Below are 23,926 nucleotides of genomic sequence, written 5' to 3' on the forward strand. Positions count from 1 at the left end.
TGATTGTTAAAGACCCCTGCATTAAGAAGCCTTCCAATCAATTTCTTTGATTTTTTTTTAAGTTTTTTGTTTTGTTTTGTTTTGTTTTTTAATTACAAGTTCTCTCTTCTGACAAGTTCTTCTGGTTATAAAGAGAAAAGCTGGCTTTTAAAAATTGTGCCTTTATACCTAACAGTGAAGGAAGCCAAAATATAGAATACCAATTAGGTCTGATTTAGGACCTAAACTTTTAAAAATTTTGTTCTTTTCTCTTAAAGCTGAGGAGACCTATTCAGTCTCCCTTTTTATTTACTAGTTTGAGAATTTTATATTCCCTTGAGATCGTCTTGATCATTGTCCCAATGACCAAAATATTTAATAATCTGCCCAGGATAATACTAGAAAACTAACTTCCATTTCAGCTCGACAGTTTTTATTGTTTATATTCTTCTGTGGCTAGCATAGTTAAGTATTTAATTGATCAAAGTCAATCAGAAGGAAGGTCTGTCAGTATGATAGCTATATCCCAGGGTGAATCCTAATTAGTTGTGTCATTGCCCTGAATAAAGACATGTCAGATTTATCAAATTTGCTGCTTTTATGCTGAGAAGAATGTCATATCTGACAATTGAGAATCCAAATAATTAACATAACTGAAAAATGATAGGGAAGGAATAGAATTTGTAGAGTTATTCATTTAGTATGTCTTTCAAATTAACTCTTACACCCATATCTCCACCTTATACATAAATTAAAGATTAGATTATACATAAATTAAAGGTGACTTCAACATTAGTTGAATTTATCCACTAAGTAGAGGAGACTCCTGTCACGACACAGGCAACACTAAACTATATTATGAAAAAAGGTACAACTATGAGAGGTTAATGTGATATATTATGTTAGATTATATCAGTATTTTGAGTATCATGTTCTTAGAAGGACATAGACAAAAGAGTACGTCCAGAGGAGAGACTAGGATGATGAGAATGAGAGATCCAACTTGGCTACACTTTTAAAAAGATCCTTAAGTATTTAAAGAGGCATACCTGGCAGGCTGTGATGTGAGGGGAAAATCTTCTTTGCCCCCCTAGAGGAAAGACCAATTGTAGGGAAATATATTTGACCTTAAACTTTATTATAACTAGAATTATAAGATATGACTATATTAGGCAATGAATTCACTCATTTAGAGAGGTGATATTAGGTGACTCTGGGGGTACAATAGGAATGTACATCATGTAGGAAGAGGGGCTAGGCCATTTCCTTCAAGCTCAATATGCTTAGATAGTCACTTAGAGTGACTCGAAATCAATTCCCTTTAAGACTGTCAAAGGCATGAATTGAAACAATGATGATTATGAACTCAGCCAGTCTGAAAGGGTGAGGGGAGACATGTGAAGTAAACAACAGTAAGATTTCACTGAATGAAGGGCCAATGAAGTTGAGACTTAAAAGGGCCTGGGAGGGGCAGGGAGGACCTATTCTACAACTAGTAAGTGCACTCAGGGACACGATGGGAGGAGGTAATGGTCAACCAGTAAGACTGAAATCGAATGGAAATTTTGATAATCTTAATCATCTTATGTAGCTTTCTCATTTGAAGTCACAACGTGGACTAACATTTTCTTTTTTTTTTCTTTCCAAATGTGATAGGAAAGCAAAGATATCCTGTTAGTGGATCTAAACTCTGAAATCGACACCAATCAGAATTCTTTACGAGAAAATCTATTCTTAACAAATGGCATCGCCTCCTGCTCTCTTCCTCGACCAAAGCCTCAGGCATCTTTCTTGCCTGAAAATGCCTTTTCTGCCAATCTCAACTTCTTTCCCACCCCTAATCCTGATCCTTTCCGTGACGATCCTTTTGCACAGCCAGACCAATCGGCACCCTCTTCGTCTGATTCTCTCAAATCTCCAGATCAGAAGAAAGAGAATTTGACTAGCTCGTCTACCCCTCTGAGTAACGGGCCCCTGAATGGGGATGTTGATTACTTTGGTCAGCAGTTTGACCAAATCTCTAACCGGACTGGCAAACAGGAAGCTCAGGCAGGCCTGTGGCCCTTATCAAGTACGCAAACACAGCCAGCAGTGAGAACTCACAATGGGGTATCTGAAAGAGAACAGAACGGCTTCCATATCAAATCCTCCCTGAACCCTTTTGTGGGAAGCCCTCCCAAAGGACTGCCCGTACCGAATGGCGTAAAGCAGGACTTGGAAAGCTCTGTCCAGTCCTTACCACATGACTCCATAGCCATTATCCCACCTCCACAAAGTACCAAACCAGGAAGAGGCAGAAGGACTGCTAAGGTGAATTGTCTCCACATATCCATTGGCAGAATGCATGTTCGGTACCAAAGGGTGGTGTGATGCAAGCTCTCTTTCCTGCTGCTATTGTAGTTTCCTGTGTGGCTGTAACATAGGAGGTGGGATAAGGCGCATCGTTCTCCAGGAATACTTTCCTCTAACTGTCACCCTTTTTAAGCTTCTCACTCGGCAGTGTTTGTCACACCCTGCTTTCCGTTTGCATGTCGTCACATATTATTAACTAAACACAAGTTTTTCCGTTTTTAATGCTGCTATGCTTCTGTACCTCCGGTAAGTTTGATCATCATGTTCTGGGAGGGGAGGGGAAGGGTTCCTGTGATTCCCTTTGTACCTTCCCCGTACTAACACACGCCTCCACACACCCCGGCATATGGCATTTGTGTCCAAGGTGGTGGTCTAAAATTCTCGAGTTTGTCTCCTCTGATTAATGACTGAACAATCCATTGTCTTAAAAGAAACTTATATATTTACTATTACCACTTCCTTCAAAAGCAATTTAAAATGGGGTTTATATAAGTTTCATTTTAAAAATCGCATTGGAATATGCTGGCCTAATGATTAAACTACTGTATCATCTTTATGCAGAATGATTTAAATCCAGAAGAAGGATCAGAATATTTAGGCTACTTACTTACAGTTGCCCTTTCTCTCCCAGCTTCAAGCTTTTAGCTGATAAGGAGACCAGACAGAATCAAATGTGTACATGAGCAAAGTAGATTTCACTTTGTAGGTCCTCCATTGCGTCAGTCACCAGGACCCAATATTCTGTCCATTGCCAGGATCCGTGTCTTTTTTTTTTTTGTCTTTTGGAGTTTGTTATAATAATTTATCAATAATGGGGAAAAGTTTCTCTTTTTGTGTTCGCAAATTCGAGGTACAGAGTAGGAAACAGAATAGAGCTGGATTTCACTGTTCCTGAGTAACTGCTCTGTGTCCCTCTCTGCCCTGTCAGTCTCCAGCAAAAGACTTACTTGCATCAGACATCTTTGCTCCTCTCGTCTCAGAACCTCCAGGCCAGACATCTCCAGGACAACCTGCAACCATACAGACCAAGCCCCTGGACCTCTTCAAAACAAGTGCTGCTGCCCCAGTAGGGCCCCTTGGGGGTCTAGGTAGGTGTGTAGAGATGGAGTTAGGTTTGGCTCTGTTACTTTCACTCCTAAGATGGTAATTCATAGGAGGGAGCACTTCATATCCATGGGGGTTCCTGGGGCATAAGATTTGAGCATCCTAGGGAGCCTTTCTCCCACTTTTACTTCTCTACAACCCACCCCTATTAGGTACTCTTGACCTGTAACTGGAATTTGACTCCTTGAATTGGCATTTTTAGTATCGCACTTACCTGAACCAACCGGTCATGGCTTACTGAAGACAGTAGGAAGGGATTCTGAAGCCCAGACCAGCTTCATTGGAGAAACAGGGTTGAGATGAGAGAGCCTTGTCTATCATCTCTATTTGAAGAAGTAGCAACATGCATGTCTTCCATGCAATTTGCCATTACTAAATTGAAGCGCTATCCCCTATTTAACCTCTTGGTTAAAGGAAGGGATATACACCCCAAGAGGGCTATAAGTTAAATCTGAAGCAAGTGTGAGTAATTGAATGAAAGTGCCGGGTTCTGAGCCCAGCTCTGTTTCTAGGCATATGGTGGGTGTGAGACAGGCATATATCTTGATCAGTCTCTGAATAGTTCAGCCTTAGCAGCTCCTTGCTGGTATTTTGGCTAGATGGGTGTCTTAGTAGAGTTAGTAAGTCCACAGTATAGAAGTCTGAAGTTGAAGAGAACACAGAAATAAGGGAAGAGATGGAATTTTATCAGATACCCAAGAGGTGATGCTGCTGTCATTCAAAAATGTGTCACCAGCTCTGCAAGCCACTGGGCCGCTCTGTGGCAGGACGTTGGGGAAGGCCACTCGGCCGAGGGCTGGCCCTGCTACTCATGGCCTGAAGCCTCCAGTTCTTTCCTGCCTCCATGGAACAGTCTTCAGAAACCCCGACAATGGTCTTTGCTCTCCTGCTGGGGCTTCTCTTTGTTTTTCTACTTCTTATCTCCTCTACAAGCTCCAAATAGACTCTGTCTTGGGAGGGGGCTGGGGGGGGCGCTATGTGTGAAGAGAGACTCTCCCCTATTTTGTAAAATCTGACCAGGGATCTTGGCTTTCTCTGCCTCCTGCCGAGTCAATCATCAGGACTCTTTTTTTTCCTGCTGTTTTCCGCCAAAGGAAAATATTTTGGTTCTGTCATCTTAAATCCGTTCCATCCTATCTGGAGTGTGGTAGCAACAGGAGAGTTGGTTCCCACCTGCTGAGTGGCTGAAATCCCTGCAGGTGTGAGAAGCCCACTTGTTCCAGGTCTCTGCTTGGCGTTTACACCATCAGGAGACTCTCCCCAAGCACTTCATATCTCTCCGGGTCTTCCCCTTTCTGCATCCCTTTCTCCTCCACCCTCAAGTGGAGCTGGTTGGTGCTTTCCCTGCAGAAGGATAGAGAGCTTGTATGCAGTGCCTGCGACTAGGTCACATCGCAGAGCTTTGTAGTTTCATATCAATGCCCCGAAGCATTTTTACAGCCGATATTTAACAAGTCAGCCTGAAAATACAGCTGGACCCTATAACTGTTAATTTATTCAGACGAAGTGAAGCTTTCTGGCTAGGTGCCCCTGTTGAGGCCTTGGGGTATACAACTGCAGAATACTGATGATTCTTCCCAGTTTGGACATGGGACTCAAACTAAGCCCTACAGTATAGCCCCTGTCCACTAGCAGGGACCCTCCACCAAGCCATGGAAGGTTGTAGGTCTGGCTTCCACTGGACCCAGCTGGGGGACCGTTTCCTCTGGAGAACTGGGGGTGGGGAAAGGGCATTGTAGAAAGCTGAGCCTTTGACTAGCTGCCCTGCGCTTTAATCTAGCATCTAAAGGTTAATAAAACTAACTTTTTATACCCACACTTTCTTTTTCCTTACCTTTCTCCAGCAGGGCCTTAAATATCTTGGAAACGTGATGCATGGGATCTGGTAGACGGGAATGAAGGCTGGCCTAAGTATACACTGGGAAAGCCTTTAATTCCTCTCAAATGTATTTTTCTCTTTTACCACCACTCCCACTAATACCATCTAGGACTAAAGCCACACATTTTCCTAAGGGAAGGCAAGTCATCCAACATGAAAAATGGTAAAATTCTATCCAATTTTTGCACATCCAATTGGTGTAAATTATTAGTGAGTGACTCTAGCTTCAGTTAATAAAATGTAAGTAATTTGTTTTAAAATGCCAGCAATAACTTTGTTCAAACTCAAGCCACTTCTAGAAGCCCGTATTATAGGATCTAAGAGAACTGTTCCCTTGATTGGTTGTGAAAGGAATACAGGCATACCTCGTTTTATTGCACTTCGTTTTATTGTACCTTGGAGATATTGAGTTTTTTACAAATTAATGGTCTGTGGCAACCTTGAGTCGAGCAAGTCTATCAGCGCCATTTCTCCAACAGCATTTGTTCACTTCGTGTCTCTGTATCACATTTTGGTAATTCCTGCAATATTTCAAACTTTTTTACTATTATTATATTGCTATGGTGATCTGTGATTGATGATCTTTGATGTTACTATTGCAAAAAGATTATGACTTGCTGAAGGCTCAGGTGACGGTTAGCATTTTTTAACAATAAAGTATTTTTAAATTAAGGTATGTACGTTGTTTTTTTAGACATAATGCTACTGCACATTTACTAGACTACAGTATAGTGTAAACATAACTTTTATACGGGCTGGGAAACCAAAAAATTTGTGTGACTCACTTTATTGCCATATTCCTTTTATGGCAGTGGTCTGGAACCAAACCTGCAATATCTCTGAGGTCTGCCTGTATGTATACTCTTGAGTGTACATGAAGTCTCATTTCGGTATACGTCAAATAAGTATTTGGATTAACATGCTAATAAAAAATATAGTTCTGTTCCTTGATGCCAAGGAGACAGAACAGGAGGATAGGGTGCTGGCTTTGGAGGTGGTATGCCTGAGTTTTAGTCTGTTTCACAGACTGTGACCCTCTCGATTGTAATAATATTCTTGTGCCCAGTTTCCTCACCCCAAAAATAAGCATGTTGATTTAGTAAGATGACCCACCTCTGAAACCCAGCAGCCTTCGTGAGCACACCTTGTGTTCACGGCCAGATGGCTGTTGTTCCTGATGACGGTTGAGTCAAGTAACACCAGGCTCCAGTCCCAAGAACATTCAAGATACAACATCTTACCATATCAGCCCCTGAACGTTGTTTTAAAAATATTTCTCACTCTGGAAACAAAAACATTCCTAACCCAGGTTTGAAAGCCTTCTCCTACTTTGGTTAGAAAACTTTCATAACTCAAGAATGCTCTGCTCCAAAGCTCAAAGCAAGTAGGTTTTGAGAGCAGAGTGTCGTTTGTGAATGGGCATGAGGCTGAATTTAGGTTTTCTGTTAGTGACGACAGTTTAACTGGGTCATTAATACACTTGGGAAGAGGCCGAAGAGAAAATGTGCTACGTATTAGAACAAGATGCAGGGAATGAGCTTCTCAAGAAGAGGAGGGCGCACACTGGCGAGACCTAGATTTTAGTGATTTAATGAATTACAAATCAACGATGGCAAGGGTGCAGGTGATAGAGCCGTTTCCCCACAAAGAGCAGATGCCTGCAGACGGGCAGTTAGTCACATTGCAAGGGTTGTTTTTTTTTGTTTGTGTTTTTGCTTCACTTTATCTCGTCTCCCTCTCTTCCTCTTCCTCTTTTAAATACTCTGTTCTAACTTCTGGCAAAGTTGAGTGAGTGACACATGGCAGGAAACACATTTATTTGAAACAGCTCTCCTAGGAAAACTAGCCTTTTCTCCATTTTTGTATATAAAAGTCTAAAGCTATCTTGGCATCAACCAAATTTTATCATCCTTTTATGTAGCTGTGTCCACCTTGGCAGCATTTAAAAGCAAGGAAGCTTTGAAATGGTTTCTTCGGGATGTAAACATGTTAAAGCCTAATGCACATGCCTGATAGCTAGTCTCCATAAGACCTCAGACATGAGCCAGTTGCCCAATGAAAACATTAAATCAGTTTCTCAAGAGTATCTGATGGATTATATATATATTTTTTTTCGGTACGCAGAAAAAATAATGTTGTGGCCTCTCCCGTGGCGGAGCACAGGCTCTGGACGCACAGGCTCAGCGGCCATGGCTCACGGGCCCAGCCGCTCTGCAGCATGTGGGATCTTCCCGGACCGGGGCACGAACCCGTGTTCCCTGCATCGGCAGGCGGACTCTCAACCACTGCGCCACCAGGGAAGCCCTGATGGATTATATTAATTTACTTCATAACAAGCATGGTTTCTATATGTAAATGTATTTACTCAATACGTAGGTTCATGCTATTGACAGGCTCTGTTCTAGCTGTTTGAATGACGTCAGTGTACGTACGAGAAGGGCTCATTTTCTTTTTTATGACTGGGTACTTATGGACTGTATTATCTATCTAATGAGGAAAGTAAAAAAGGTGTGGAAGAAAGAAAGGGCTTCGAAATGCAACCAGCATTTAAATGCTTGCTACAGCTACTTCGTCTTTGGAGTGAAATAATCTAATAAAAGCCATGTCAGCCTCAAGGCTTAATAAAGGTTTGGCATGTAGATGCTCTCTAAAAATGCTCTCCGGAGAGTTGACTCTCTGAAACTCAAGGATCCTCTTCAGGCTAGTTTCCTGATAAGTCCTTTATCCCATTTCCCTCCTTCAGGTGGTGTGCCAGTTATATCTGCTCAGACAGGACCGTGGAACCCAGCGCCCTTAGTCTTTAGTCAATCCACTACAATGGTCCCGGGCACTATGATGGCTGGTCAGCCTTCAGGATTCAGTCAGCCAATCGTCTTTACCACAAGCCCAGCTGTTCCAGGTTGGAACCAGCCTTCATCCTTTGCAGCCTCAGCTTCACCTCCAGCCCCTGTAGTCTGGGGCCCGTCAGCATCCGTGACACCCAATACTTGGTCATCAACCAGCCCGCTGGGGAATCCTTTTCAGAGCAATGTTTTTCCAGCTCCTACTGTGTCAGCCCAGCCCCCTTCTATGCTCTCCTCTCTCCTGGTCACTCCTCCTCAGCCACCTCCCAGAACTGGTCCTCCGAAGGACGTCTCCAGCGATGCCTTCGTTGCCTTGGACCCACTTGGGGACAAAGAAGTGAAGGAAGTGAAAGAAATGTTTAAGGACTTCCAACTGCGGCAGCCACCTACTCTGCCAGCAAGGAAAGGAGAGCAGAATTCCGCTGGGACTTCAAGTGCCTTCTCCAACTACTTCAACAACAAAGTTGGCATTCCTCAGGAGAATGCAGACCATGATGACTTTGACGCTAATCAACTGTTGAGAAAAATCAATGGTAAGCTACCTACTTCTCTGTCAGCTGTACCAACAAGTATTCCGCTGCCATGTGGGCCCACAGAGTCCCTCAGAAGAACCCTCTCCCGACCCACCAATAGCTTTACTCTTGCTTTTTTTGCCTAGCAGGGGTTATGGAGACAACTTAACCATTTACCTTACGGAGTTAACTTTACCTTAGTTAGCTGTTTCTAAGGGCTGGCCCAATGCTGCCCTCTTGTGACAATTCTTAAAAGGGCTGCCAGGAGCTATTGAAATTCAATGGGTCATGGCACCTGGAGGCTGTATGTGTGATAAGGACTCATTTTTTCATGAGTAGGTGTGTATGGACTGTACTACCCATCTAATGAGGAAAGTTAAAAAGGTGTGGTAGAACGAAAGCGCTTCAAAACACAGCCAGTATTTGAATGCTCGCTGTACTGTATTAGTGATTTAATCTCTCGGAGGTTTTACTTCTGTGTTGGCCTCAAGGCTTGGTGAAGGTTTGCCATATACGCGGGCCTCTCACTGTTGTGGCCTCTCCCGTTGCGGAGCACAGGCACCGGACGCGCAGGCTCAGCGGCCATGGCTCACGGGCCCAGCCGCTCCGCGGCATGCGGGATCCTCCCAGACCGGGACACGAACCCGCGTCCCCTGCATCGGCAGGCGGACTCTCAACCACTGCGCCACCAGGGAAGCCCCACGTAGGTACTTTTAAGTGAGGGAATTCTGAATCTCTTCCACTTCAAGCAAATATGCATGGCTTCCTCTTCCAAGAAGGGATGAATTTGCCTGTAATAATTACTGGGAGTCTTGGTATTTGGTGGTGATTTTTGTTCCATTGATATCAATTTCAAAAGTATGGAACTTAGGGCTTCCCTGGTGGCGCAGTGGTTGAGAGGCCGCCTGCCGATGCAGGGGACACGGGTTCGTACCCCCGGTCCGGGAAGATCCCGCATGCCGTGGAGTGGCTGGGCCCGTGAGCCGTGGCCCCTGAGCCTGTGCGTTCGGAGCAAGTATGGAACTTAATTTCTAAGATAAGCCTGACTGGAGAACTTGTGCATGTATTTGGGGAAAGCTTGTCTACTGACTACTTTTTCACCTTCTAGAACTACCAAAGCCAGCTCCCAGACAAGGTGCCCTGCCAGTTTCCAAATCTGCTGACAATGCATTTGAGAACCCCTTCTCTAAAGATTCTTTCCGTTCATCACCAGCGTCTGTAAGTATCAACTATTAGAAGATGATGTTCCAAAGTACACGCCACATAGAGTTACCACCTCCTGAATTAACGTTGCTTGTATCTTTGACAGTAAAGGACATTTGAATACGATTGATCATTGAGGACCATCGCAGTGTAAACCTCAACTCAAACTGGGGAAAGATTATTTTTGCAGGAATTACTCTCCTGAACTTGAGAAACAAATAACATATAGAAAAGTCCTTTGTATCTCACTTAACCTAGCTCAGGAAAGCACTTTGAAAGAAAATTGAGCCAAAATAGTATCTTTAAAATTTTTTCAAAGATTTAAGTTCCTAATTTCCCACCCATAATTACTTAGCTCATAAAAATAATATTTTGCATTGGGAGGCAAACATAATTCTGAAACTTGGTTTTGATGTAAATAATACACACACACACACACACACACACACACACACACATCACAGGCAGGCAAACACAAGTCATCATAGACCCACATACAATATCTGATTAGTCTGTGACCTAAGTGATTTTTTTTAAAGGGATCTGAGAAGTCTTAATTATAGTTGTTTTCTTACAATTGTAATTATGGTTATTGACTAGATGGTTTTATCTCCGTAGATGGCTTCTCCTCAATCCACATCTTCTGATGTATATAGGGATCCATTTGGAAATCCTTTTGCCTAACTTCTGTAAGTAGAAGATCCTCCTAAGCTTAGGTTTGGTGAAAAAGGGTGGCATGGGGGTAAGGGTGAAATTTTAATTTTAGAATCGGAAAGAAGTTAAATCTCTGTAATGGAGAAGTAAAAGATATGGAACACTATACTTAACTAGTTTAGTAATGAATAGGCTGGACATCTGTGAGTAGAGTTCTCATACATATGAAAAACAGTACTATACTCATATGGATATGAATTTCTGTCATCCTGTGTTTTTGATATTTCACTTCTGTATGGGAGTAAAGCTCAATATAACACATAGCCTTCTAGATTTTTGACCTTCACATTGAAGTGATTGCAAAGCTTCCTAGTAATTACTCAGTTTTCTATAGAAGCTTCAAAATCTGGGGACCTTCTGAAGCCACCAAACAGGTCAGCCAAACAGATCATGATCACACTTCTGCCTCCCAAATCAATACATATTTCTTTGTGAGGGGCCTCAAATTAGTCTGAACTAGTCTGGCGATGTTAAATCCCAAAGTGGTGACAGCTGCCGGTACCTCCTTCAAAAGTAGTATGAGCTCACATGAGTCTGCCGGTGGGTTTCATCCTCGGTCAGTCATTGTGTGTAACCGCCTTAGACCCGGGAAGGCGAAAGGGGGAGGGCTGTTTTTCTTTCTCAACAGCGAGTGGAAGCAACTTTAATCTTAAAAGGTTGAAGTTAGTGGAGGAGAGGAGACTTATCTGCATTTTGAAAGGGGTGAACAACAGGAAGAATGAAAAGAACCCAAACCCATATTTTTTTCAGTCTTGCCCCATTCAAGTGAGACTACCAAACTGTCTTGACCCACGTAGAACTGAATTCTTTTAAATAAATAAATATCTTAAATCTGAGATCAACAATAAGATTTGAGTTTATTTGCAATTTGGATTAGCCCCCCTCACTCCACTTCTGTAACTACAGTATTTCTGAAAGTGCTTTTCCATAAAATCAGCTTCAGAGAACCGAGTGAGATTACTGAAAAGACAAATTCCCGGGCCCCAGCCCTAAGGAATCCCCCTCGGTGCTGAGGAAAAGCTTCATTTTAACAAGCGTCCAGATGGTTTCTAATGTTAATAAAGCAGTGTAATATATGGAAGATGTTGAAGGGCTAGAAGTCTTGACAGAGACTCATTATTGCTTCCTCTCCAGGGGAGGCACACACGGACAATAGAAAGGAACAAACCGCACTGAAAATCTAGGAGGATTGTTTGTGCTAAATTGAATTGACTATAGAGTTCTCTTTGGAGACCCTTTCTTCTTTAGGTCACGAAGGAAGGATAATTTTGGTCAACCTGCTAAATATATAGGTTGAGGGGTAGGGGGGGCAATTGCCATGGGAGAAAATAGCTAACATTATTAAGCACTTGTGTTAATCACTTTATTACAGGTTCTACATCAACTATTCTATCCAATCCTCTTGAATCGGTCCTAGGAGATACTATGACTGACATTTTAAAATAATGACTTAATATTTAATACATTGATAGTCAATCCAAAATTTCTAACCATGGGTTTTCTCTTCTCCACACTTCTCTAGGAACTTGGCATGCTGACTGTCCAGAGGAACAAAAAGGTTGGCCTTAGTAGTCAAGGACAAAGCTAATAGGCAGACAAGTCCTGACCTCTGCCCTTGTTCTAGCTTTGACGTATTATCCGTTGCCCTATTTCTTGCTGCCTCTTCCACTTGTAGAATGCCTTCCACTTTCTGTTGAGCTAAACTGAATCTATGGATTTAAATAAATTAAGAACCTAAACTCTCTAGCTTAAATGTAAATGAAGTAGTTTCCCTCCTTGAACCCTTGTTTATTGTGTCCCTAGAACCTTCTAGAACACTGTGCTGTGTACCCTCTGGCTGGCCAATGCAGCCACCACAACCCCTCAGATCATACTGTTTTGAATAAATTTTAAAATCCTTACGGTTCAGAGTGTTTCGGGGTTCTGTTTCAGAGCATAAAACCTAAAGATTGTGGTAGAACAAGGCACCTTCTTAAACCTTGCTTCAGACCATCACGTACAGAGTATTTTTAAAGTAAAATAAAGTAAAAGTTCGGTTTCTCTCTGGGGACTTTGAACACACCTAAGAACGTTTTTAAAGATATAACTTCTCTTTCTGAACATTCTTCTTCTCTCAAGGGCAAGTTTGTCCTTTCTCCAATCTCTTGCTAGCTATTGCCAATGAGGGAGAATCATTTTTCATCTCTCCTCTCCTTTTCCCTCTGATTCTCTTTTCAGTCATTTTTACTCCTGGGTTTATATAACATTACCTCTCTTTCACAAACAACAGAGTTTTATGGGGCAAAAAAAATCTAATGATTCACAGATCTGAAGCCTCTCTGCCTCCTCAGTAATCTCTAATCCCAGTAACTAGAATTGCAAATGGACACAACCTTTATCCTTTCTATGGAATAGGAGGCCATCCTCCTGAGCTGAAGTTCCGGAAGAACAGTTCATGTTGAAGAAAAATTGAACTCAACTCAGCAAAGAAGGACCGTGTTCTGAAGAGAAACACATCACAAAGTGAAATGTGATAGTGCCAAACATATTAGGTGCTTATTTGGGGTAATGCCAGGCCTTTATCAAGTAACTGGAAAGCTTTCTGGATGCCACACAGTCTTACAGTTAGTAGGATGATAAATGGGAGAAGAAATCTGCGGTGTTATCATTAAAAATCTAATGCCTGCAATATTTTTCTCCTCATAACCTTGGAAACCTTTCCAGTTCATTTTCAGTCCTATTGTCAGCACAGTTCAAAGGGTTTGTTCTTGCCATATGAGTTTCGTTTTGTTTTGTTTTATTTATGTTGGGTTTTTTAATGTTGTCTCTTGACCCCTAGTGCTCAGGTTCTTGTGGGTGTTAATCAACCACATACAATGTTATCTTTAGGTGGAAGAAGAGGATGACTGCTCAGGATCTAAACGAGATGGTGGCCTCCTGAACCTCTACTGATTAGCTCCAAGTAGTCCGAGCTAAAGGCCTGTGGTTTTACGTTGAATGATAATAGCTGATCACGTATGGCATCATTTTCCATCTGACTTCCCACTCAGTCATTGTCAACACAGACTTGAAATAGTATTTTATATGTCCAAATACCTAAATGTGCTAACTGGAGGCAACTGTTTCTAGGGAATTGAATTTTTGAAAGTGATGGACAGCCACACAATTGTTTTGTACATACTTATTTTCTTGTGCACTTTTCTGTATGCAAAGAAAGCTATAAATTTACTCATTTCAATAAACTGGAATGGCAGAATCTCATGTGTTATCATCAGTTCATTTGACCCCTGCTTTCAGTTGATGTAGTAGAGTCAAGGTACAGCGTACACCAGGGTAAGGTCAGCAAATGTTAGTTATAATAGATTCTGGATTGTCACAAGAATGAAAAAGTGGAAATCCATGAAATAGGACCACGGGTAAATTACTGTCTCATGCCTTTCAAGCTTCTATTTTCTCTCTCAGACCTATACATAGTCCTTCCCTGGGAGTTTAATGGGAGTCTAGCGGATAAGACCTGTACCAGAACAACCTCAATTATGTCTAGTATAAAAATCATTCTTTAGTGAACTGTTGGTTCATGCCTTTTACCCTTTGCCTCTCCTTGTTCTTTAGTTAGCCATGTCTGACTTCATCAAAACACAACTGTGTGGACTGGTCCAGACTTGTATAAGCTACTCAGAAGAGGCTTCTGAGCTTCTGAGTTAGGTGGTCAGGCCGATGCTCAAATGTCTTTAACACTAGGAAACTCTTAAACACTCTCCCCTATTAAAAAAGTTCAAGGCTCTCATTCATTTCAAGAAGACCTAGAGCTACAGGGGAGATGACCGCAAGGCAGACCCTGCTTGACTGTAGAAGTCTTGGTGTTAAACGTGACTCCTCTAGGGAGTAAGATGAACTTGACAGAGTAGGTGTCATTGATTGGCATTTACTGTTAGGGGATGTTTGGTAGTACTGCCTTACCTTTCCCTTTAACTGAAACATTTGGTCTCTTTCTGACAAGGAGTAGAATATAGAGAAACAGACTCCACATGTGAGCAGCTTCCAGTAAACCACAGATGAACTGGAGAAGGCTGCTGATAAGCACAGGTTGCACAAATTATGTGGCTTATCCAAATGGTCTGCAGTATATCTAACCCACTGAACCTGTGTGATATTGCCATGTGGTTTAAGCAAGATCTTGCCAGAGGTTAACCCTTGCTCATGTGTACAAGGGATGACATTCACTTCAGTGCAGTAGGAACTACTGTTGACCAAGCCGAGGGAGGTGCTTCCTGAAGTGTCCCTGCAAAGTAGAAACAGACCTCTTTAGAGTCTCTTAGTAGCAGTGGTGTTCACACCTGTAAGCCAGGAATTCAGCTTTGAGGGTAACACTATTATCGCAGAAGAGGGTTTCATTTAAGCATCACATAGATCTAAGCTAAAAGCTGAACTTTAACAGCCAGCCTGGGCCTCCACTTCTCTCACATACAGGCACTACAAAGGGAGAAGGTATTGATTTTCTCAAAATAATCTTGCATCTGTGAAGTGCTTTACCATTTACACAACATAACCTCATTCTGTTGCTACTGTAATTCTGCAAGGTGGGATCTGTTATTGTTCCAGCTCATCTGAGAATGTCATCCATGCTTTAAAATGGCTACAATTTGCTTCAACTCTTTGAGTGGTTTCCAAGGTATTTGATTGTGGAACTGTGCATCTTAACTACCTTTACTGTGGAAGTTGGTAAAGCTGAAAGCTTCATTTCCCAGCCTCCCTTGCACGTAGCTGTGGCCATGTGACCACATTCTAGACGATGAGCCATAGCTGAGGTCTCATTCAGCTATGCAGGGAGATCTTTTCAGGCAGCGATTTCAAACTCCTCTGTCAAAATGTTAACCATCATGTCTCGAGAGCCAAACAGTATGATTGTGTGTCTTTCCTGTTCTGACAGCAGGGAGGGGAAAGAACAGAGGATATAGCTAACTCAGGAGTTTGGTTGACCCTGCAATAAGCTGACAAGTGAGGACTCTGACCCATATTCCTGGAATAGCTTCAATACAAAGTCTCTTAGTGAAAGACAGGAGCTCCGCAACAGTCCCTGGTAAATATTTAAGCTATTATAACCGTTGGAGGAGATTGCTAAATAATAAAATGCCTAATTCTTGCTGGGAAAGGCTATGTTTTAACGAACCCCCTTCTATTAAAAACAACTACATCTCACGTCCTAAGTCGATATGCCAAACATGGACACACATGGGCTGTGGCGGCAGCAGCCCTGTTAACGTGTCCTAATTACAGCAAAGCTGATGGACAAGACCCACCCAGGTGTCGTCTCACTTAATGAGGGACTGAGCCCCTTGTTCTCCCTTGCTTCTCTGAAAGTATGTGCTTAATTACTGGACCTCTACCATGTGCTGAAATCATACGAGTGACAGTCCCCAGAGACATGACAGTGGCGGCTGCTCGTGGCAAGGAAACTGGGCTTCTGCGGGGACCAAAAATGGAGTGATCATAAAAGAAGAAGAAGAAGAAAAAAAAAATTCCAACTATGAAGGGCTCCAGACTAAGTTTTCCTTATGATGTTAGCTGTGGAGTTTTCTGTCAATTCTTTTTCATTTGCTTGACTTCAATCTCTATTATCTTACCTTAATTGTAAGAAAGAGAAATTACTGCTGGTCCAAAAGTTACAGGGTGACCCGACTGGTCTGAGTCTGGGTTTTGGATGTCTCCGGGGTGTGTCTGAGGCTGCCTCCACCAGGTACCTACTTACACTGATGGATCATCACAGGACCTTTTGTTTGGGAGCAGCTAAGAGGAGTGCTGGAACACAGGAGTTATAGCAGAGAGGGGTGAGAAAGAAAAGGAAGGGTCAATAGGACATTGCCTCCCTGTCTCCCTCACTGGCCTGTGAAACTGGTAGAGAGCCTTGATGGTGGAAACAATAGGGCTGAAAGAAGGAGGAATTTTCTTCTGATGATGAAAGAACTTGGGCAAGGCAGGCAGTTCAGGGCCCACGAGTCCACTAGTAATGAATGGACAAGAGTAATGGAAGGCTCACAGTGGCTAAAATTAGTAGGGGATTATTTTTTTCACAAAAAAGTCTAGATTGATGGCTGCTGGTGTTGGCTCAGCAGCTCAACAAGACCCTCAAGGACACAGAGGCTTAGCTTTTCACTCCAACTTTTATAGCCTTTGGTTTTTTTCTTATGTTTATTTCCTAATGGTTACAAGATGGCTGCATAGCACCAAATAGGATATTACTGTTCAAGGAGGGCAGAAGGGGAAAGGCAGTACAATCAATGTCTGCTCCTCGAACTAGGCATTTCGGTTTTCCCCAAGCCTTTCCAGTGGACTTCAACTATGGCTCGCTGGCCAGAATGTGGTCACGTGGCCACTGCTAAGTGTAAGGGAGGCTGGGAAATCAAGCTTTTAACTTTACCAACTTTTATAGGAAGGAAGAGGCAGGGCTGGCTGGATCATTTGTGGGGCTCAGAGCAAAATAAAAACAAGAATGGAGCAAAGGGCTTCCCTGGTGGCTCAGTGGTTGAGGGTCTGCCTGCCGATGCAGGGGACGCGGGTTCGTGCCCCGGTCCAGGAAGATCCCACATGCCGCAGAGCGGCTGGGCCCGTGAGCCGTGGTCGCTGAGCCTGTGCTTCGCAACGGGAGAGGCCACAACAGGGAGAGGCCACAACAGTGAGAGGCCTGCGTACTGCAAAAAAAAAAAAAGAAGCAAAAATCCATTGTTCAAAAAGCAGGGGAAAAAGTACCATTAAAGGCAATAAAATATAAAGCTATCTCCTTTCTTCTGAAATCTCTCTCTTAACATGATGTATTTTGTTTGCCATTTAATGTTGTTTAAGTAAAGAAAAATTAAAAGGTTAAAATATTAGTGCGAATTTTAACTCTAATCTGTAACTTATATGCGGAATCACTGAAATTACACAATTTTTGTATTTCATAACTCATATATGCACATGTATTTGCACATATTTCATTCTTCCCAGAACTGTTAGAAACACTGCACAAAGCTAACTCAGCTGTTTTTAATTCACTTCTTGACACATGTGCATCCTACCAGCACATCTCACTAATGAGTAAAAAAAAGATAGAAAAAAAGAAACTATGTGTTGCCCTATTTTTTCTTTCCTTCTATATTGTTATTTTCAGCATTACATGAATGCTGATGCAGGGAAGGAACACTAGGAAGAAAGATATAATAATGTTTCTTGGTCATTTGTGGGGTTTTGTGTGGGTTGGAAGGAAGTTCTGGTTCAGAGAGTGTGACTTCTCAGGGCTGTCAGTGTCCCACCCACAGCCACTTCACCCCCCCAACTTAGTCTTAGACGGAACACACTTAGTTATACTCACTTTTACTTTGAGCCACTGAACTCCCACACATCATAAATCCACCTGAATCCCATGTTCACAGGGCAACATAAACACCCTGTGCAAATGGGGTGTCATGGAAAGGGGGACACACAGTGCATGTTTCTTCTGCTTGTGCACAGGCTCCACTTTCCCATCAAACTTTGCTTTCAAAACAGAAGTCCCAGTGTAAAATTCAGAATTTCAAGATGGTACCAGCAGAGCATTAAACAAAGCCTGGGGCCCTCCTGAGTGCTGAGCCCTGTGCTACTTCCCATGCCCATGAAGCCAGTCCTGGCAAGAGGGCCTTGGAACTGGGTGATAGATCAGCTAATGTGTTTCCCACATGCCTGGGTCATAGTTTAACCCCAAGTTGGCCGACCTCCAAGGATAGATCAGGGCAGTCTTTGACTCCATAGCACCCTCAGGGCAGAAGAGAAGCGCAGCTGAGAGCACAATAAGCAAAGCTAATGGTAAGGCACTTTTACGAGAAGGTAGAAGCCAAAGAATGTAGAGGACTAGTCTCTGTGAGTTAGTACCATGAAGGTCACCACACATAATAAAATGGAAGGGGGCGGGAAACTACAAGTCACCGCACAGGAGGCTTCAACGTTTTTTATTATTTATTTATTTATTTATTTATGGCTGCGTTGTGTCTTCGTTGCTGCACGCGGTCTTTCTCTAGTTGTGGCGAGCGGGGGCTACTCTTCGTTACGGTGCGCGGGCTTGTCACTGCGGTGGCTTCTCACTGCGGTGGCTTCTCTTATTGTGGAGCACCGGCTCTAGGCACGCAGGCTTCAGTAGTTGTGGCATGCGGGCTCAGTATCTGTGGCGTGTGGGCTCAGTAGTTGTGGCTTGCGGGCTCTAGAGTGCAGGCTCAGTAGTTGTGGCGCACGGGCTTAGTTGCTCTGCGACATGTGGGATCTTCCCAGACCAGTGCTCAAACCTGTGTCCCCTGCATTGGCAGGCGGATTCTTTTTTTTTTTTTTCTTTTTAATTGTATAAGGTTTAAGAGGCTCAGTTTTCATAAATATAAATAGATGAATCTTCAACAACATTGATATTTAGTAAATGAAAAGTCACACAGACAAGGTATAAGAACATAAATGGTTCTGAGAGAAAAGTGTACCTAATGTTTAAAGATAAGATATGTCCCCTGGCCTATAAAAGCTAGGAGCTCATTACTAAATCTTTTCATAAAACTGTTTTATAGCATGTAAAAATTCCCACTATAACTAATGCACTTCTGTTTTCAAAATAAATAGGATTTTTGTTATCGTGCCTTGGGCAGTTCAATAATCATATCACATGACTACAGCTTATAGCCTACCTGTTACCACTACTTTTTTTTTTTATTCCAACAGAAAGTCACAAAAATTATAATCATCCTCATCGGTTCACTCAGTCCCATGTAATTAATTATTTTTCATCTTGATCTTTTGTTAGCACTTTTATGAATTCAGTAGTTTTCCATTAGAGTTCTGAAAATGCTTATTCATTCAGTTCAGCAGTATAGTCAGTTACCAGAAACCTGTACTTGTCAGAGTCTTTTCCATGAATTCCTTGAAGATGAAACCCTTTTATAGGAACATTTTTGCAAAAGCATCAGAGTACACCCAGAACTGTCTGTAAATGACAGAAGACTTAAAAATGACCACGGTTAAAGATTTGATGAAAATTCATAATAATGCAACTGACAAGGAAATTTAGTTATTTCTGAGATATACATTTTAAAGTGATGACTAGAATTATGACTTATGACATTATACCAGAACATATAAGATTTTTAGAAATTTCATGTAATGTCTGAAACATTTATATTAACATATTTCCATACAAATAACCCCAAAAAAGTTTAGTATTAGTTGTTTTTTTTGTTGTTTGTTTGTTTTTTTATACCACAGGTTCTTACTAGTCATCAATTTTATACACATCAGTGTATACATGTCAATCCCAATCGGCAGGTGGATTCTTAACCACTGCGCCACCAGGGAAGTCCAGGAGGCTTCAATGTTAGTGCAACCTAATTTGAACTCAAAGGGATGTGCTATTTCAGTTAAAAGGATCCTGAGGGGAGGACTGTGAAACTCCTGAGTAATTACTTGCTAAAGGGCTTTGAGCTTCTTCATTCTAAGGACGTTGCAATTCTTCATCGCAGGCACAGTGCTGCCAGATTTGAAAAGCAAGCGTAGTGGATTCAGGGATGGTCCACAGGAGTCGTGGAATAATACCACCAAACAGCTACCCAGCATGTACCACAGGCAGACACTCTTTTGAGAGTGTAACAATAAACAATTTAATTTCATATTAACTCTATGAGGGGGGCTGCTACTACCACCAGCATTTTATAGAAGAGGACACTGAGGCACAAAGAACTTGAGTCACTGCCCAAAGTCATACAGCTAGTGGCCAGAGTGGAATCCCAGCCCAGGCTCCAGTGTCCTTGCGCTTAACCTCAAGTTAACCGCTTATCCACTTCACTGCCTCCAAAAACTGGTACCATTGCCTCTAGGCTGGCATACCTTACATTCACCCAGATTGTATTCTCCCCACAGTACTTCTCTCCTCCTTTTTTTTTTTTTTTTTTTTTTTTGCGGTACGCGGGCCTCTCACTGTTGTGGCCTCTCCCGTCGCGGAGCACAGGCTCCGGACACGCAGGCTCAGCGGCCATGGCTCACGGGCCCAGCCGCTCCGCGGCATGTGGGATCTTCCCGGACCGGGGCACGAACCCGTGTCCCCTGCATCGGCAGGCGGACGCTCAACCACTGCACCACCAGGGAAGCCCCTTCTCTCCTCTTATACTTCCTATAGCCAATATGCTTACCATAAAATTGAATGAAAAAAAATTCAATCCCCTATTATATTTAGCTGGGTTTACATATCGTTAACTAATAAGTCTGTATATATTTTCATCCTCAAATGCTAGTTTCTTTCTGTCAAAGTCCCAAGTTCCAGAAGCCAAATATACCTGAAGCAAGTGAAATCAACCAATCACTCAGTAACTATAAAATAAGGATGAAGTAACTGCTTAACATTTCATATACTGTCAGAATATTAATGCAATAAAAGACAAAGATGATTTTGAGATATAGAAACAGAAAAACAAGGCAGGTGGTGACTCATTAACGAACTAAGGGATATAAGAAGAGCTTCCTTGACAGGGGCAGGGAAAGAATTACGCATCTGATTTTAGACATGGCAAGTTCAACTTATGGACAAATTAAAATCCACCTGGAGATTTCTTAGAACTACTCGAAGATTGTTAAGCTGGAAAGTAACACAATAAGCTTTACATTTTTGAAAATTATTGCTTCTAGGTATCTATACTTTCAAAATAAGAACTCAGAAGATTTTGGTAAAGGAACGTCAACAGACCACCCTTTGAGACTTCTGGTTCTAAATGATAGGTTTACTGTTAAAGCATAGGTAAGAAAAATAGGTAGATATTGAGAAGTGAAGAAGACAGAGGACAGACCCCCCTGGGGAATAGTACAATTTGCATGATGGACAAGGGAGAGGAGCTAACGATTGAGAAGCAGAAGAACAGGAAATGTTGTATCACAAAAGCCAAAGGAACAGAGAATTTTAAAGCATAAGAGCGGCCAGTAGGGTCAAATGCCTCTATGAGACAAAGATAGGGCCAAAACATGTATCTCAAATTTAGCAGTAAGGAGGTCTTCAATGGAATAAAAGGCAGGCTGCAATAAGTTGAAGGTAAAGGAAGAACCATGTAGTAAAGGAAGAAAATTGATACAGACTGCAAAAGTTTGGCTGGCAAGGGTGGTAGCAATGAGAAAAAAATCAAAGAATTCAGTAGAACTCTATAAAGATAAAAGAGATTTGAGCTATTCACAAGGCTGAGGAGAAGAAATTGATCAAACTGAAGAAATGGAGGATATAAGGGAAAGCACAGCTAATACAGCAGAATCCTGGCAAGTCAAGAGGTAACGATAGAGCACCAGATTTTCCTAAACAAAAGCAAGCCTGCCCTTGGAGGTTTGATTGAGGTGCATGGACGTTGACACGACAGGCACCCACTGGAAGCCAAAGTGTTTCTGAATTTCTCGGTAGAGCAAGAGGTGAAGGAGCCTTTAAGAGAAATGGAGAAAAAATCTGTCCAAAGTCCAATGAGTAAACAAAGATGAGTGTCCAACTGGATTTAGGCAGGGCAGCAGAAAACTGAACTGGTAGGACTGATCCCAGGATGAGAGTCTGTAGACGGTGGTCCGAGGGATGGAAGAGGTGCGAGGGGGTTGAGCTTGTGAGAAGGGCCCATTAATGGGCAGGGAATCCACACAGAGGAGGAAAGGAAAAGAAGCCAGCAAGAGGGTGTTAATCTGGGGGAATATGGAGAAATCGAGGAGCTGGATGTCTCAGTAAAGCCACAGAAAGGGGATATTGAGAGTATTATGAGAGTGAGGTAGCTGGAAGAATTGGAAATTGTGGTCAGAGAAGAGATCATTGACGTTCTCAAGGTAAAGCCATGACAGGTGTTGGGATGAAGCTGAGCATGGCAGTGGGCTGAATGGAATTAAGACAAATATTGATAGAACTGATGAAATCAAGGCAGTGAGTATGGTGCCTTTAAGAATACTGAAATAACTAAAGTAAAGGCTAGGGTGTGAGTGGAGAGGGAGATTCTAACATGACGTCAAAGCCTTCCGTGAAGGTAAGTGGTCAAGAGTGTTGGTAAACAGAAAGATAGGAGGTAACAGAACCAGACTTTGTGCACTTCAAAAGAGAAAGGGACTGTGTGGAATCTTCCCTTAAAATGAAGAGCTGTAATGCAGTCAAGTGGTTCCCAAGTAGTTCCATGTGATTGTAAACAGATCTGAGCCACAGGAATCCTCGTTACTGTAAAGGGACAGCCAGACTTACATCACCCCATTGAGCTTCACAATAGCCCCAAAACCACTCCATAGAGAAGTCCTTTCCCCTTTCTTGTAAAAGAGCTCAGCTGAGAATATTGTAATGAACAGGCACAGAACCAGCAGTGAAGAGAGCTGAAATCTGACGCTGCCTCTGCCCCTGACTGTGTGACCTTGGATGTGTCACTTACCTGTCCTGGACATCACTTTCCCCACCTGTATTCATTCATTCATCTATTAATGCATATAACTCGCAATATCTATTGAAGCTTAATATGTGCTAGGCACAATCCTCGATGTTAAGGACCTAGCGGCAAGGAAAACACACCTAAAACCAAGGGGTCTACAGTGGACAGTCATCTCCAAGTTCTCCCTGTTCAATGATTCTAATTATCTACAGCAAGTGCATGTGTTGTAAGTAAAAGCACAACAAGTCCATAGCATTGGAAGACACATGGATCTTTTGGGACTCAGCTAGAAGCCTATATGGAATGAGACAACTGTTCCCAACTTGAAATCTCTGGACCCTAAAAGGGAGTCCATGAAATTACTAACAATAAACTTTCAAAACACTGATTCTACCACTTTAGAAGAGCCAAATGGAAATTTTGCTCAGTGCATTTATATCACCTCTGTAAAAATTCAGGGTTTCTGCCTGATGGGCACACATCCTAATGTCCACGTGTGCGTGCCTCTGCCTTAAAAATGGGGAAAAGTATTATTATTGTGCGATAAATATAATTTAACCTCGCAAAGTTCCCAAGCAAATTGAAACCAGTGGGAATATTTTTTTTTTTTTAATTTTAAAAGGCCCCTGAGTGGTGAAAACTTAGAGAACCCTCAACAGAGTGGGAAACCCTGGAATGAGAGTTTGAAGACATGGTTTATTCAAATCCCACCTCTGCCATTTCTTTACATGTCACCTTGCCTGTCGTTTCTCTGAGTTTCATCTGTAAGACTACACTGAAAGCTTACCTTTTTTGGAGTTGAGAGGATTTAGTGAGGAATTTTATAATTTCATGTTGTTTCACATTACATAATTAGAATAATAACAACAGAACTGATGGACGAGCCTGAGATTCACCAAGTTCAAATTCCAGCTACTCACCACTGGGGGTGGGTGATGCTGGACAAACGATGTCATCTCA

General features: G+C 42.3%; 1 protein-coding gene across 9 annotated transcripts in view; it reads left to right on the forward strand.

The window, feature by feature from the left end:
• DAB2 (DAB adaptor protein 2) overlaps positions 1-13,821 on the forward strand; it is a 52,918-nt gene extending 39,097 nt beyond the window's left edge. For 2 of the 9 annotated variants that reach the window (XM_027101221.1, XM_027101216.1), the window contains 6 exons: positions 1,636-2,289; positions 3,260-3,419; positions 8,058-8,690; positions 9,778-9,887; positions 12,109-12,144; positions 13,455-13,821. In XM_027101221.1, the coding sequence (XP_026957022.1) occupies positions 1,636-2,289; positions 3,260-3,419; positions 8,058-8,690; positions 9,778-9,887; positions 12,109-12,144; positions 13,455-13,517 (1,656 nt within the window). In that variant the 3' untranslated portion in view covers positions 13,518-13,821. Of the gene's footprint in view, positions 1-1,635; positions 2,290-3,259; positions 3,420-8,057; positions 8,691-9,777; positions 9,888-10,490; positions 10,562-12,108 lie in introns of all 9 variants that reach the window. The other 7 variants (XM_027101222.1, XM_027101217.1, XM_027101218.1 and 4 more) reach the window with 6 other exon arrangements.
• Positions 13,822-23,926: the final 10,105 nt, after the last annotated feature.

The sequence above is a fragment of the Aethalodelphis obliquidens genome, unplaced genomic scaffold (genome assembly GCF_003676395.1).
Source record: "Aethalodelphis obliquidens isolate GAN/ISIS:26980383/991018 unplaced genomic scaffold, ASM367639v1 scaffold4, whole genome shotgun sequence".
NCBI classification, from domain to species: Eukaryota; Metazoa; Chordata; class Mammalia; order Artiodactyla; family Delphinidae; genus Aethalodelphis; species Aethalodelphis obliquidens.